This window comes from Phacochoerus africanus, chromosome 11, assembly GCF_016906955.1.
Source record: "Phacochoerus africanus isolate WHEZ1 chromosome 11, ROS_Pafr_v1, whole genome shotgun sequence".
Taxonomy (NCBI): domain Eukaryota; kingdom Metazoa; phylum Chordata; class Mammalia; order Artiodactyla; family Suidae; genus Phacochoerus; species Phacochoerus africanus.
This window is the reverse complement of record NC_062554.1, coordinates 39,083,386-39,100,440: the sequence shown is the minus strand read 5'-3', so window position 1 is coordinate 39,100,440 and position 17,055 is coordinate 39,083,386. Positions and strand designations below refer to the sequence as shown.

General features: G+C 39.0%; 1 protein-coding gene across 3 annotated transcripts in view; it reads right to left on the bottom strand.

Annotated features, from left to right (window-relative positions):
* SIK2 (salt inducible kinase 2) overlaps positions 1-17,055 on the bottom strand; it is a 113,409-nt gene that overhangs the window by 34,222 nt on the left and 62,132 nt on the right. For all 3 annotated transcript variants that reach the window (XM_047752111.1, XM_047752112.1, XM_047752113.1), the window contains exon 4: positions 7,688-7,849. In XM_047752111.1, coding sequence (XP_047608067.1) covers positions 7,688-7,849 — 162 coding nt within the window. The remainder of the gene's footprint in view (positions 1-7,687; positions 7,850-17,055) is intronic.

Genomic DNA, 17,055 nt, shown 5'->3' with positions numbered 1-17,055 from the left:
CAAACTACTTAAGCCATTTTTTCTTTCTTTCTTTCTTTTTTTTCTTTTTCAGCCACACCTGCAGCATATGGAAGTTCCCAAGCCATGAATCTGAGCCGCAACTGTGACCTATGCCACAGATCCTTAACCCACTGTGCCAGGTGGGATCGAACCTGTGCTGCCACAGAGACAATGCTGGATCATTAACCTACTGCACAACGGGAGCTCCTAAGTCATTTTTTTAAAAAGGAAAAAAAGCACACAAAGCATTGAAAACTAGTCTTCAAGCTAAGAAAAAGTAAACTTTCCAGGAATTAACAAACCAAGGCAATTTTTAATCTCCAGCAGTGTGCTATAATGTCTAATTTATAATTTAAAAAATCCTCCTACAGAGAAGCAGATGGCTTTAGGGTTAAATTTATCCTCATTTCTAAAATTACCCGTAGAATTCAGATATCCAGTCTTGCCGAAGAGTTACACATCTTTTGTCATTATTAGAACAGGGGCGAAGACGATAATCGGAGGAGATGAAAGCTGACAAATGGAAGGTAGCAGAGTGTAGGGACGGAGCTGACCCACTGCACAAACTGAATACCGACCAGCCGACGCTGACGTCAATGCATACTTTCGTGCCCACCAGCAAGAAAAGGCCAGCTGCACAGTTTATTTCCCGGCATCAGTCACTCCCTCCCTACCTGACGGGAGGACACAAGAACAATCATCACCGTTGAGACGCAATGTGATCCTGTGGAGCAGTGTGAGACATCTATTTGTCCGTGAGAGAGTTTAGTGAGCTAAGAAGCAAATAAATGCTCTTCCTTAGCCCAAAATGGAGTGGGGAGGAGGAGGGAGATGAAGAGGGGAAAAACAAAATAAAATGAAACAGAACCCTCTGAGCTGTCTTCCATCCATATTCCGGGCTTAAAGTGACACTAGTGCTAAATAGGTTTGAAGAACAAAGACAAGGTCTCATTGTGTTTGCTGAGGCAAAGCTCTTTTCATCACATTTTACATAATACTAGAGGCAGGAGGATAACAAATGGAAGACTTCTAACGAATATTTTACCAACAGAACCTGTTTCAGCCTTCCCTGCCCTTTTTTAGTTCTAGGGCACAAAACTAGAACTAGATATCATAGAAACCCTGTGGGGTCTTCCAGTAATCAGGAAGGCTGTTGGAAGCAACAACGAGAGGTGGTGGGCTACTCCGAGATCATAGGTCAGTTCAGAAAGGAAACCTTCCTCTTGGGCTAAAGACAAGTGACTTGTGATGCACAGGTCAGCTTAATCAGGCTCACTACGCATTACTAATTACATTTAAGGTCTCTCTCACAAAAAATTAATTTGCATCAAGCAGAGACAACTTAGAATATAAATGATAAACTTTCCTTGTTCCTCTGAGATTATATTAATAAGGCTTTAAACCTTGGTCATTACAAAAAAGACAAAGTGAGGGGGGTTATAAGGCTATCGAAAATTTTAAGATTTGTTTTCACATGGAGTGAATTATACATTGAACACAAATAATAGTTACCTTAAAAAAATTTTTTTTTAATAACTGTTTTTTTGGCCGCACCCGAGGTAGGAAAAAGTTCCTGGGCCAAGGATCAAACCTGTGCCACAGCTGTAATCAGAGTCACATCAGTGACAATGATGGATTCTTAACCCATTGAGCCATGAAGGAACTCGGAATACAAATAATAGCTACCTTTTATTGAGTGTTTACATGGTGCCAGTAACTTTAATTAGCAATGTATTTAACAAACACTTAAATAGCACTAACTACGTATCAGGCTCTGTTCTAGGAACTTTGCAAATATTAACTGGTAACCACTACAAGATATGAACTTCTATTATTCTCTCTTAACTGATCAAGAAACTGAGGATAGGGAGGTTAGGTAATGTGTCCAAGGTCACACAGCTAGTAGGTGGCCCTGCTAGGATTCAAACCCAGGTAGCCTGGCTCTAAAGCCCACAATCTTACCTGTTACCCTCTCTGTGTCTAACACTATCCCTAATCTCTACAAAGTTTCTGAGAAACAGATTAATCTCTGTTTAATAGATTTGGAGACCTAGGCTCAGTGAGGTTAAATAAATCAGCCCAAGGTCCTAAGTGGCACTGCCAGAATTGGCACCAGTACCGATAATCAAACTCCACATTCTTCATGGAAAACCTTGTTTGAACTGTGATATTTTCTGAAAACTTCCCCCAAGTAATTTGTACTTTAAATTCTTATCTAAGTGTTCATGAGAAACACTTCAGATTAGAAACGGTGAGGAAGAATAACACTAAATGTCCTTCATCTATTTATTCTCAAGTCAGTGCCTGAATAGTCACAGCTTGGAGGAAACGGTACTGCAATTATTAAAATGAATGAAAGTCAAAATTTATTTGCATTCTGCCTCTGCATCTGAATGTCCTAATACTCCTGTTTGGTGAAGCCTGAGGTCTCATGATGGCGGCAATGAGCACACACGGGTGTGGGAGAGGCCACGGCTCGCCAGGGTCTGACAAATTTACCCACTGGAGGAGCATAAATGAGAAGCTGATTTTTTTCAAAGCCAAGTTTCTCTATTTATTAAAATAAGACCATGTTTGATACTTCTATTCCATTTTCTGTCTTATAAACAGAGACAAATATTTAAATTTCAACCTAGTTTTGGTGTGCAATGTCTCTTCAATTTCGACATACAAGATGGCTAAAAGAGTTCATTTATTCAGTCCATTTAGCAATTAGAGATCTTCATAAGCAGAATAAACAGAGAAAGTGTAATTTGAGGGAATAATTTTGTATTTTATGCTGGGATTTTGTAATTTTTCCATGGAACCCCACCTTTCCTACATGTGTTGGATTTCTTTAAAATTCAAGAAGAATACTTAGAGGTCAGAAGATGGTGTTTTTTTAAAGGGAAGCAGGGCCCTAAAAAAGTTATAATATCTACAGGTAAAAGTAAATACCCTGGAGAACTTCTTTGGCAGCAATGGAGCACATTACCCTCCCGGCAGCATGGCGAACCTTCACCATCTGGCTCTGCCTCCATGTCCAGGCTCCTTTCCTATCTTTTCTCACTGTCACCTATGCTCCCCTAGCTTAGGTCTGCAGCTTCCCTGCACACGTTGACTCTCTGGCCTGTGTGCCTTTGCACCTGCTGAACCACCTGCCTGGAGCTGCCATCCCCACCTCACCCCTTCAATACGCTCTCCCCCTTCCTCCTTCTCTCCCCCAGTCCCACCACAAATGCCTCCTTCTTAATCAGATCTTAGCTAATAATTTCCCTGATTCTTCCTAGCAGAGTTAGGCTCACTCCCAGCCTCATGGCCTGCACAATGATCTTTTTATGTTATATTTAGTGGTTGTGGATTAGCTCCCTGAGGTGACAGTAGACCTGAGCTGTTTCTTGCATCACTGTTGGGTTTTTGTCTTGAAATATCGGAATCTCCAGGACATAGCCCAGGAGCATAGAAGATGCTTCATAAACATGTGCTAAAATTTGGGGTAAATGACGGTGAGGATGACAGAGAAAATAGCGTGGGCACGAAGATATTTGAATGCTTAGATATACCGTGTATACACGGACATGTTCGTGTGTGTGTGTGTGTGTGTGTGTCTACTTGAGAGGGAATCAAGGATTTCAATGTATGAATACAGAATGATGGAACCCCAAATTCATTTAGTGTTACTCCCTCACTGAGGAATAACTGACAATGCTTGGAAACTACAAAGTTATATAGTGGAAGAAGCACAGATATTGTGGTCAGGGAGACCTGGGTTTGAATTCTAAGTCTGCTACTTATTATCTGAGTCACCTTAGCAAGTTATTTAACCTGTGTTTTAGCTTTCTTATCTAAAAACTGGCAATAGCTATGCAGCTCCTAGAATTTTGGTGAAAATTCAACGATACCAGTATCTAGAAAAGGACCTGAAAATAGTGAAGGCTCAATAACGTTAGCAGTTATACTTAACTAGAGAGAACAATTTAGCTCTCTGACATTTTCATCTGTCTTCTAGATAAATATTAGAAGGACTTTAAGTTTAGATTTTCAAAAATATAATTTTGGGGGGGGTCTTTTTGTCTTTTTAGGCCTGCACCCACAGCAAATGAAGGTAGGTTCCCGGGTTAGGGGTCCAATTGGAGCTGTAGCTGCCGGTCTACACCACAGCTCATGGCAACGCTGGATCCTTAACCCACTGAGGGAGGCCAGGGATCGAACCCATGTCCTCATGGATGCTATTCAGGTTCATTGACCAGTGAGCCACAATGGGAACTCCCTCAAAAATATAATTTTTCAAAAATTAAAATATCAAAACCAAAAAACTAGACTTCACATAATGACATCAGAAACAACTGAGTTTGCTTACCTATATTATAGTCCAGAACTAGAGAAGACCTCATTATAGCCAAGCAAGACTCGGTTATAAATGTAATGGAATATTCTGTGTATTTTGTTTGCAAGTTTCTCTGCTGTTCTATTTTTTTTCAGTTTTTTTATTACTCAAATGAATTTATCACATCTGTAGTTGTATAATGATCATAACTAATCTGATTTCACAGGATTTCCATCCCACAGCCCAAGCACATCCCCCCACCCCCCAAACTGTCTCCTCTGGAGACCGTAAGTTTTTCAATGTCTGTGAGTCAGCATCTGTTCTGCAAAGAAGTTCCGTCTGTCCTTTTTTCAGATTCCACATGTCAGTGAAAGCATTTGATGTTGGTGTCTCATTCCGCTGTTCTATTTTGATATTTTCTTTTGAGATGGTAGTGATGGAGTGCTTTGTAATTCCCACAGCATATGACTCCCACCTCTAACCTTTCTGTCTCTGCCTAGAAAGACTCCTGGAGGAGTTCCCTTGTGGCTTAGCAGTTAAGGATCCAGTGTTGTCACTCCTGCAGCACAGGTTCAAGCCCTGGCCTGGGAACTTTTATAGGCCCGCAGGCACAGCCATATAAACAAAGAGATAAAAAGTCTCCCAGAACTCCTTTAAGGTACTGCTTTAAGGAATTTTTTTGTTTTGGTGGTAAAGGAACAGAAAAGTAAGGCAGGGCTTTCCTCCTTCTTTCTACAAGGGAAAAGACTTCAAAAAAAACAAGATCCTTCCCTGGGAGGGACAATTTTAGGGCAGCTGATGTTTTCCAGCAAAGTGTGCTAATGACTGGCAAAAGGAGTGAAATGAATGAGACCAAAGGAAGGGCCAAAAGGAGAAGGAAAAGTGGGAGAAATGAACACATATTGTAAACTAGAGAATCACTGGAGGTCCCGTCATGGCTCAGTGGTTAACGAATCCGACTAGGAACCATGAGGTTGCGGGTTCGATCCCTGGCCTCGCTCAGTGGGTTAAGGATCTGGCGTTGCCGTGAGCTGTGGTGTAGGTTGCAGACATGGCTTGGATCCCGCATTGCTGTGGCTGTGGTGTAGGCCGGCGGCTACAGCTCTGATTAGACCCCTAGCCTGGGAACCTCCATATGCCATGGGTGCAGCCCTAAAAAGACAAAAAAAAAAAAAAACCCAAAAACAAAAACAAAAAAAATTGAGAATCACTAATACTACAGATTGCATTTTGAAAACAAAGAAGATAAATTAATACAAATCTTTATATATTTAATGGGACGGTAACAAATTAACTTAAAAAACACTCTTTTATCAGGCACAATCCCTTAAGTGAAAAAAAAAAAAAATCACAGACTACAGAATGAAAAATCCATTACTTCCCTGAAACATGTGTTACTGGCATTTAAGATTAATTGTTAAAATTAAAGTAAGTAAAAGTGAAAGTTAAGTAAAAAAAAAAAAAATTATTTGCCTTTCCTAAAATGCCTAAGATGAAAATGAATGGTAAACACCATATAAATTAACCAGTGAAATGCATGAATCAGAGGCTTTTCACTTCTATCTTCTACTGAGATGCAGCAAACAAAGGCAGCTGCTTTCTCACGAAACTTAGTGAATCCAGTGAGCAACCAGCCTCACCAGTCAACCACTTCTTGTTCAGCTCCTCTCTCGTGGACGCCTCTGTCCCACCTCCATAATCCTGGGACAAAACACCACCACCTGCCAGGTTGCTAAACTTTTCCATGGTGCCCCTTATCCTCTTCCAAACTGAACCAAAATAAATCTCTCTCTCTCCCACAACACAAACTACTGTGGCTACTCTAGTGCACAACCCATTTTCTTTGCTGGACTGCTGCACCGGCTTCCTTATGAACCTTCCTGTCTTCACTCTCATGCACATCTCCCACCTACTGTCACTCCGCGGCAGGGAGAGAGACATCTAACACGCAAATCTAATCATGTCATTCCAGTCCCGCTTCATCCCTGTCCCCATCCTAAAATTCCCAATAGGCTATGCCCCCTACTGCCAACAGAATAACTCTTGGAAATGTTTCTCATGGCATTCAAGACCTTTCTTATTCTGTCATTGCCTACCTGTTCTTCCCTATCTATCCTCATGCCTATAGCTGTACAATTAACCAATGCTAGGCAATAGTTCCCCACCATTCTGATCTCAATCTCTCTCTCTCCCATGCTTGTGGTTATAAAACAGTCTGCCTGCCTGACTGCAATATCCTACTTCTGTTTACCTGGCCAAGTGTCTAATGCATCTCTCAAGCCTACAGTCAAAGAGCTCCTTCTCCCTGAAGCTTCCCTGACGTTTCGGGGAGACTGATGTTCCTACATCTATATTCTTTCTTTTTTTGTCTTTTTGCCTTTTCTAGGGCTGCTCCCGTGGCATACGGAGGTTCCCAGGCTAGGGGTCTAATCGGAGCCATAGCCACCAGCCTACACCAGAGCCACAGCAACAGGGGATCCGAGCCGTGTCTGCGACCTACACCACAGCTCACGGCAACACCGGATCCTTAACCCACTGAGCAACGCCAGGGATTGAACCCGCAACCTCTTGGTTCCTAGTCGGATTTGTTAACCACTGAGCCACGACAGGAACTCCTACTTCTATACTCTTATTGCACTCTGTGCATGTATTTTGGGGCAACTATCATATTGTATTTTCAAATAAGAATATTATTTCCCCACTGGACTTTTAAGATCACAGGAAATGACTTTTTGATTTGCATCCCTAGTTTCTGGCACGGCACAGTACCTGACACAAATATTTATTGACTGAATGAGTTTTGACCACGTGAATAAGGAAACTTGGAATATAAAATATAAAATCTTTTACAATGGTGAAAAAAGTAGGAGGAAAGCTAGCAAAACTGCTCTGAGTCTCTGTGTTATAAACCAAAACCCAACTATATCAGAGCAAGGTGAGGTGCTTTTGTGTCCCAAATACTTCTCATTCTACTTCCGTCACCTCCTTTGTCTTTTTTCTATCTGCAACCTCTCTGCAGACACCAGTCATAATTAAGAGCACAGGCAGAGCCCCAGACCCCACGCTGCTCCTCCAGCCCCAGCAGCCCCTCCAACCACTCACACACTCAGAGGTGCGCCACAAAGGGGTCTGGACACACATCAGACGGAGGCTACACATCAGACCCTTGTCCCAGTCCTGCCACAGTGGGTGTTAACAATGAACTTATTTCCCTTACTTTTTCATTATACACAGAACTGAGGAAATGAATAAAACACATGCTGAGAGAGCTTGACGTGGCGGGTGGAAGCGCTCCCGCGTCTCTGCCTGCAGGCCTGCTTCTGCACCCTGAGGGCCACGGCTCATGTCTGATCACGTTAGAGCCGGCTGTGTCCCAGTTACCTGCTATTTTGATATTCATGTTGTTATCCAGCAGGAGATTTTCAGCCTTGAGGTCACGGTGCACAATCTTCCGACCGTGACAGTAATCAACAGCAGACAGGATTTGCCAGAATTTGCGCCTGGCCTCGGACTCATTTAACCGGCCGTGATTAGCAAGGTAGTCTGCAAAAGAAGAAAGAATTTAGAGTTATTTGCATACAACAAAATACACAATTATTAGTACTCAGGATTTTTTTTCCATCAAAAAGTTCTTTTAAGAATGAGAGCTAGTTTTCAAGTAAAACGCTGTTTTCCGAGTTCCTTGTCTTGAAAAAAGTAATTCCAATCATATTTTACCAGTCGAGATAAGTGGAGACAGCTGAAGACCAGACAATGGCAACTGGCATAATATTCACAGTACAATTTAAAATGCTTTTTTGGATTAAGAGATACAGACTACTCTGTATAAAATAAGCCACAAGGATATATTGTACAGAACAGGGAAACATAGCTAATATTCTGTAATCACTTTAAATGGAGTGTAAAAATATTGAAGCACTCTATTATACACCTGAAACTAATATAATAAATCAAGTATACTTCAATTAAAAAAGCTTTTTAAAGCCTAAACATCCCCTCTTTTACTGAAAACTTTATCGAATATTTTTCCTGACCACATTTTAAAAACAAAATTTATTTATTTTTTGCTTTTTAGGGCCATACCTGTGGCATATGGAAGTTCCCAGGCCAGGGGTCGAATCAGAGTTGTAGCTGATGGCCTATGCCACAGCCACAGCAACGTGGGAAACCTAGCCACATCTGTGACCCACACCACAGCTCATGGCAATGCCAGACCCTTAACCCACTGAGCAAAGCCAGGGATTGAACCCACATCCTCATGGATCCTAATCAGTTTGTTAACTGCTGAGCCACAACTGGAGCTCCTCCCCAAAACTCAAAATCTACTGAAAACAAAGAGCATGAATACATTCTCTGGTATCTCATCAGACAAAGGATAGCTTTCTTTTAAACAACCATTCATGCAGTTGTTGTACAAACAGCCTGTATCAGGAGATAAGACGGTTCCTGGAAGTAGCTTAAATAATTCACACCCTGTTGTTCTCCTGTTCAGTGGATCAATTCTGATCTACCCCAAAACAAACCAAAGACTTGTTCTCAAAACCATGTTCTCTAAAGAAATATACTTTGTAAGACACATTAGCTATTTTTGTGCATTGTTATAACCATTAAAGCAGTTTATTTGAAAATGAATTCTATATGAATTAATTCTGTATGAATTCAATATAACTAAACATTACAACTTATTCAAGTTTTATCTGAGGATCTAAAAGGCCTCTGAAATGATCTTTTGGGGGAAAGGGGAGTAAATGCAAACCTTGAAAAGTTTTCTGTTTAAGACTATTTCCCATGGTTGGGAATTGTATGGGTGAATCAATATTCACAGTCACCTTCACATATTTTCTGTTCTAGGCTTTGTGGTTTTACCAGTTTTTAGATTCCATGCCTTTGGCTCATGCCATCTGCAATATTTTACAAAATTTACTAACATTCGTACAGCACTTTATAGTTTATTAAAGCATGTTCATATTACAGGATCTCACTTAATCTTCCTAAAAGCCTTCTATGATAACTATTACTCTAATTCCCACTTCATAGATGAGGAAACTGAGGCATTAAGCAATCTGGCTGAATTCAGACAACTGGTAAGTGAATAGCTGATCTTGAACAAAAACCTCCGAATTTTTTTAAAAAACTGTATCAAGCTTCTTTATTAGACTCCTGCTAAAATCCTAACTATCCTTTCAAACCCCCGCTCAAAGGCCACCTTGCTTTCAAACAATCCCTCATCCCTTGGGTAGTAAAAAGCTCTCTCCTCTGAATTCCTTATCACTTAAAACACACAGTCCCACACTTTAATTATCTGCATATAGCTCATAAATGTCTCCATGTGTGCGCACATCCAGGTGCTCCTGTAAACACATACAGCTCTAACGCTAACACTCTGTGTATTAGAAAATAAAAGATGCTTCACTGGGGCTTCCTGAGGCTAGGGGGCAGGGCATCCTCTTCTGCAATCCCTGCACTGCCCAGCACTATGCACACAACATCCCATCGCTAAGGTATGAAATGCTCAGCTGAGTATTAAGGTCTTCATATGGATGGTATCAAGAGACATCCCGAAAGCAGCACTACGAAAGTGTGCTGCAGGGGTGCTACGCTCTACATGTCACAGGCTTTACATGTACGCAAACTTTTTATATATTTTTCTCTATCTGCTATCATCATGAACTGAGATGAGGAGCTGGTCACAAGTTCCCTCTGACTTTACAGAGCCCACAGCGTGGCCACTCACACTTCTAAAGGGGAGAACAGGGTCACTTAGGACCAAGTATGGTGAATTTTCAGCCCAAATTTCCAAAGTGTCATTTATCTATGGTAGGTAAAGCACCAAGCAGACAATATACTTTCTAGTCAAAAGAGTAAACCAGAGCCATTCCCAAGGGGAATGCAAGGTTTTCTGTGAGGGATTATCTTTTGGCTAGTTAGTAGTATCTTTCCTAAGATTCCACACAAATGCCATTTAAACTATCACTAAATGAGACCATTTTTTTCAGAGACAAATGATTGGCTTCTCCAAGTAGACAGAATTTCTTCCTGTTGAAAATGCTGAGTCAATGCAAGTCAATGGGAAAGATTTCGGGATTTTGACAACACAGAGAAACCTAACAGATCCGATATGGACAAGTACAAATTAATATATACTGGAAAAGTAACGCAAACTATTGCCTATAGAATGAGTCCTGGGAAGCATAACAAAATCTAGTAATTCTGAGGTGGTATTCTTATTTCTGAAGTGAAAATCACAGCCTATCTATGATCTTCCCCACTCTTTTTGATTTCTGCAGTATAGGCATCGCCCAAAACTGTATCTGCTTAGAGATCCATAATAGAAGCAACTGAGTCAAAACGCTGTGGCTGTAAACCACATCAGATTAGACATGTACCATTCCCAGGATGGGCACTGTTACCAATCCATGCTCAGAAGAATGCACAAGGTCTAAAAATAGCATGCAAAAAGCATACCTTTCCCATTTAAAAAACTTTAATTATGATTACAGAAAAAACTTATGAGTATAATAGCAATTCTCTATACTAGCTGCCTATGTGTGTATTTTTGATGAATGGATAGTTTTTAAAAATTCTTTTCTATATTTACATCTGTTTCGGTAGTTAAGTAAAATGTAATTTTATGTTCGTTTGTTTTTTAAATTTTTTTTATTGAATTATAGTTGATTTACAATGTTGTGTTAGTTTCAGGTATGTAGAAAGTGATTCAGATATTATTACATTATAATATAATATAGGGCTACACCTGTGGCATATGGAAATTCCCAGGCTAGGAGTTGAATTGGAGCTCCAGCTGCAAGCCTAGGCCACAGCAACACTGGATCCAAACCACATCTGTTAATGCCAGATCATTAACCCACTGAGTGAGACCAGGGATTGAACCTGCATCCTCACAGAGACTATGTTGGGTTCTTAACCCACTGAGCCATAATGGGAACTCCTATGTTTGTTGGTTTCAGTAACAAAACTTTTAAAGGCTATATTTTGTAAGTCCTCCCTCTCCTCCAATTCTGCTTTTACAGTAACTGATTTTTTTTTTGTATTTTACAAAAATTGTGGTATGTGACAGACTGGCCAATTTTAATACTGATAATTTGAGAAATACTGGTATAGACAAGTAAACAGGCAATTATAATACACTGTGATAAAGGCTAGCACAGGATATATCCTAATAAGCAATTTTGCAGATACCTTTAAATGTTTTATTATGAAAGTTCCAGACATGAAAATAGAGAAAACAGTATATAGAATCCTCTAGATTTAAAAGTTATCAACATTTTGCCATACTTGCTTCATTTATCTTTTTTCTTTCTTTCTCTTTCTTTTTTTTTTTTTTTTTTTTTTTTTAGGGCAGTACTTGTGGTATATAAGTTCCCAGGCTAGGGGTCGAATCTGAGCTACAGCTGCCCAGCCTACACTACAGCCATAGCAACGTGGGGTCCGAGCCGCGTCTGCAACCTACACCACTGAAACGCTGGATTCCAGATCCACTGAGCGAAGCCAGGGATCAAACCCTTATCCTCATGGTTACTAGTCGGATTCATTTCTGCTGAGCCATGACGGGAACTCCCTCCTTCCTTCATTTTTTGTTTCACCCCAAATACTTTTTATGTATCTCTAAGATAAATGACATTTTCTTACATAACCACAATACCATTATCTTATGTAACAAAATGAACAACTCTTTTAATACCATTTAATATTCACTCTGAATTCAAATTTCCCCAATTGGTTTATTTGAATCAGGATACGAACAAGATGTATATTTTGTATTTGCCTATTCTGTCTTTGGAGTCCTTTTATTCTGGAAGTACCCACCCCCCCCCCCATGCTACTGACTTCTTGAAGAAACTGGGTCAGAATTTCTGGAGTTCTCCTTTGCTTCCTCATTATACTAACGTATTCTGCTATCTCTTATTTCTTATAATTTGGAGTTCAAGTATAAAGAATAGAATAAATTCAGGTTTAGTTTTTTTTGAGGGTGGTAAGAATATGTCATCACCAACATGTAAGGTGCATCTACTCGGAGAAATATATCAGCTCTTCTGCTTTTAGAGGTACTAAGATTGATTAGTGAGTTCTAGGGGGTAAAGCTTGATCCTTCAATTAAATATTCTCATACTCTTCCTCCTCCTATGGCTCTCATGCTCCACTGTGCATCAGAACCCTTAGAGGGCTCGTTAGAACAGATTTTTGGGATCTACCTCCAGAGTTTCTGACACAGGAAGTGTTGAAAAGGGCACAGGAATTCACCTATTTTTAGAAGTATCCAAGAGATGCTTGAGATACTGGAACAGGGGCCACCCTTCGAAAGTATAGCATTAATATTAATATTACTTGGTAGCCACACTTGTAATTGAATCAATTACTTTATTAGGCATTACAAAACTGTGATTTTTTAATTTTTGTCAATTCCTGCTACATTTATTAGATGAAATTCTTTTGCTGTCAGTTTGGGCTATTTAGTTACCCTGAAATACAACTAAAACAGGTCAAAAAATATGAATGCTTAAATTCTTCCTCCTTATCAATTTTCAGGGTAAGAGTCTGGCACACTTGCTACTTCCAGTGATAACTACTAAGTTTGTGTGTGTGTGTGTTTTCTTTTTACAGTTGTACCCGTTTATGGACATTCCTGGGCCAGGGATCAAATCTGAGCCAGAGCTGCGACCTAGGCCACAACTGTGGCAATGCTGGATTCTTTACCCACTGTGCCCATCTGGGGATCTAACTGGTACCTCTACAGAGACAAGCTGGATCATTAACCCACTGTACCACAGTGGGAACTCTGAGATTTGTGTTTATTTTTTTGCTTTTTTTTCCCCCTCTCATTTATGCTTCTCTAAAGTATCATAATGACTACATGGATTTTTATGTACTCAACTGTTTCAATCAACTATAGTTATCACTCATTTTGATGTTCAAATCTTTGACCAGTGGGAACCCCTTTATACTGGTTTTTGTTTGTTTCTTTTGCCTTTTTTTTTTTTAACATGACCACAGAAGTAATACCTTTGTTGCTTTCTGGCATAATAAAAATGTCTGATGCCTATCTTGAATACTTCCTGCCCTAATCAGGAATCAGTCATTTTTTTCAAGAAGCCTTGGCTGTTTTTACTGGGGAATGGGATCTGGGTGCTCGGGGCACATTTTTACTACTGGATTGGTACTGTTTCTAAGCCTTTTCAGGGCAGAACTAGGAAATAAGTACTTTTAAGAAGGGGGAAAAAAATGAATTCCATTTCAAATTTAACAATTACAGGAATTATTTTTCTTTGATTTTTTATATTTCTTTTTCTCATATAAAAGATCCTGGTTCTTAACATTAACATAAATTACTCATTTTATCCTACAAGACACATGAAATATTTCAAAACAGCTATACTAATGCTACTACTAACAATAAAATCACCAATGAAGTTAAAAAGTGAACATTTCTTTGCAGCTCTTTATCTTGAGATTATACTCTTCTAAGAAGGTACAATCTAAATATTATGTTTTAAAGTTTTTTGAAAAGCCATCTCTGTGGAGTTCCCACTATGGTGCAGTGGGTTAAGGATCTGGCATTGTCTCTGCAGTGGCTTGGGTCACTGTTGAGGTGTGGGTTTGAACCCCGACCCAGGAACTTCCATATGCTGTGAGAGGAGCCCCACCTCTGCGCCCTCCCCCCCCCCACCGCCTCTGGCCCCAAAGAGAAAAGCAAACCTATTTCTGTATGGTGTGTTGCCAACAATATATAAAGATAGTATATTTATGTGTTGTTTACAAATATTAGGGATTATTTTTCTTTGATTGAACTTTATTTTTAATATGTAAAATATTTAGCTGATGTCTAATACAATGCTGAAGTTAAAACTATGTAATAAGATATCGTCTGAGAAGTCTTGCTTTCATCCCTGTTCCCTTCCTCTGCCTAAAGGTAACTTTACTAATGTTTGGTTTACTCTTTCTGTATTTCATTATATGTGTAAAAACATGTATGTCTCTATCTCACACAAAAATACTTATTCCCCCCCCACACACACTATATAGAAATCTTCCACATTCCTTTCACAGCACTGCAGATACTTTTAGTATTTAATAATATGGTGCTAAATAAGAAGGAAGGCTCAGGGGTCAGGCTGCCTGGGTTCAAATTCTGCCTTTACAAACTTTGCAACTATGTGAACTTGAGCAAATTACTAAACCTCCTAAAACCTTTATTTGGTAATCCACAAATGAGAATTACAACACAATCCACCTCAAAAGGTGATGTGAAGATTAAATGAAAAAAGCAACTAAAAAAAAAACAAACAAAAAACAAAAAACATAGTTCTCTTGTGGTCCAGAGGGTTAAGTGCTGTCATTGCAGTGGCTTGGGTTGCTGCTGTGGTGCAGGTTTGATCCCCTGGCCTGGGAACTTTCACACGCCATGGGCACAGTCAATAAAAAGAAGAAAGAAAGGAAAAAACCTCTTTATGCCTGACACACATAAGTGCTCAAAAACATTAGCTGCTATTATTTTCATTATGATTATTACTATTTTCATTATTATATTATCAGGCCACCTTTCTTTCCTAACGACTGTCTACCCATTAGCCCCTTATGATACGGTCTGTTTCACATTCCACTGACACTGCTTTAAAGTCATGGCAACTTCCCTGGACTAAAGCCAATTACCTTTTCCCAGGTCTCATCTTTTATGACCTTTCAATTATATTTTGTTTATACTTAACTGGTTTCCAGAATAAACATCTCTTCCTGTTGCTTCTGTGTTTATCTGGTTTTCCTCCATCTCTTTCACTAATCGGCTCTTTTTTCTCTTCTAAGCACATACAACTACCATAGTATAGTTCTGGCCCTTTGCCTTTCTTCTTTCTTCTCTACTCCTTCCCTCATAGAATTAATCTAAACTATCACCTTCTGTGGATAACATTTGATCTGCTTTATTCTTAGCTGGATGATTTTAGTTCTCGTTTATACTCTTCTCATTTATTGCTGCCTGCCTCAGGGGGTACCTCTTCAGTCACTCTAGTCAAAATATGCCTTAACATCTGACCCTGAACTTTCTGGTCATGGATTCTATTGAGAATCTAATGAAAATTATACTTACAGACAAACATATACATAAAGTTTTATGTGCAGTTTCAGGAGGGTATATAAAACCTTAAGTTTAATCAAGGTTAAGAAATTCTTCTTTGGGGGATTTCATTCCCTGATGAGAATTTTTATAAAAAACAACCTCTAGATCTGCTAAGCACCTCTGACCTTTCGAAGCTACTCAATTGTGTATCTACACAGAATTTCTTTCTGGTATTGCAGTGTTATCAAGACTGAGCTCATCTTTCTTTTTATAAACTTCATTACCACCTTGTAAGTCGATATAACTATCATCTTACAGTCGCTCAACCTCAAAAATTCAAGAGTCATCTTCTACCAACCCCTAAATTAAGTATAGCTGAAGCCCCAATAATAGGTTTCAAGTTATACAGATTTAAATTTTACATGGCATAACTAATCAATGTTTTTATCTTGCCTTTACAGACTACAAATCTACATTTCATAGCACAGTGCTTGACACATAATAAATGCTCAGTAAATCTTAGCTGCTATCATCATCATCATCATTATCACCAACACCACCTAGTGGCACCCCTTGTCCCTCCCTGGGGAGAAGGGGGAGCTTTCCCAGCATCTTGTCTAAGTAGGGAAACCCAGGCAGTTGACATTTCTTAAATTTCAGGGATGCCAGAATCTTTGAATGACTACCTTTAAGCTTCCTTCGGTTAGAAATTATTAGCAGCCCTTAAGGCTGGAGCTGAGTAATTTATGCACTTAAATATTTAATGTCATGTTAAAATGATTTAATTTATAATTTCATTAATCTGTTATCTGGAAGTAAAGTAAAAAAGGCTGACGCTGATTTAATATTTTATGCTTAAATAGCCTTTAAAGAAAACAAACCACCTCAGATAATTAAATCCTGGTCAGAGGTTCCTAACCCACAAATTTACAAAGACTTTGCATTTCTAATTACTAAATTTCTAGAGACATATTGTTTTCAGGAATAGGACCACTATGAATTCTGAGGCTCCAATAAGGTAATCAAAATTGGTTCATTTGTTCTCTTGAAAATACTTTGAAGATCCATTATTTTCAATCCCCATATTCAAATCTCTATTCATCTTATTCTCTAACATTTCTTTCCTCTAATTAGTTCAAAATGTTACTATAAAATAGAACTCTATCTCATTGTAGATCAGGACCCTGGTCTTTGTCAGTTTAGATAATGCTGGTTCTAACCAATTATTCTTAGATAAAACATAATGAAGAAAGGAAGGTCCATTAAATAAAAACCTGAAAAATGATTTTTAGCACATTAATATACATACCACCTTACACTGTAAACATTATTGGAAAATGAATTAGGTGTATGATCTCTACTGAATTAGGATAACATGGGTTACCCTAGTTTTAAATATTAGATTATAACATGACTTATAATATTAAATTATATTAAACTTTTAACCTTGAGACACATTTATGAATATGAAAACTATAGATTTTAAAACATTTTGCTTTCTTTCTGTTTGTTTTTAAGCATGCAATCATTTCAAATTGAGTGTTTGTCAAAAATTAAAGGAAATTGTTGCTTTTGGTATACTCTGGCAATTTAATTGTGCTTTCAGCAATTTCCCTACATTAGACTGCTTGCATCTGTGAGACTCTGAATCAGTTCTTCAAGCTATGTGGAAATATTG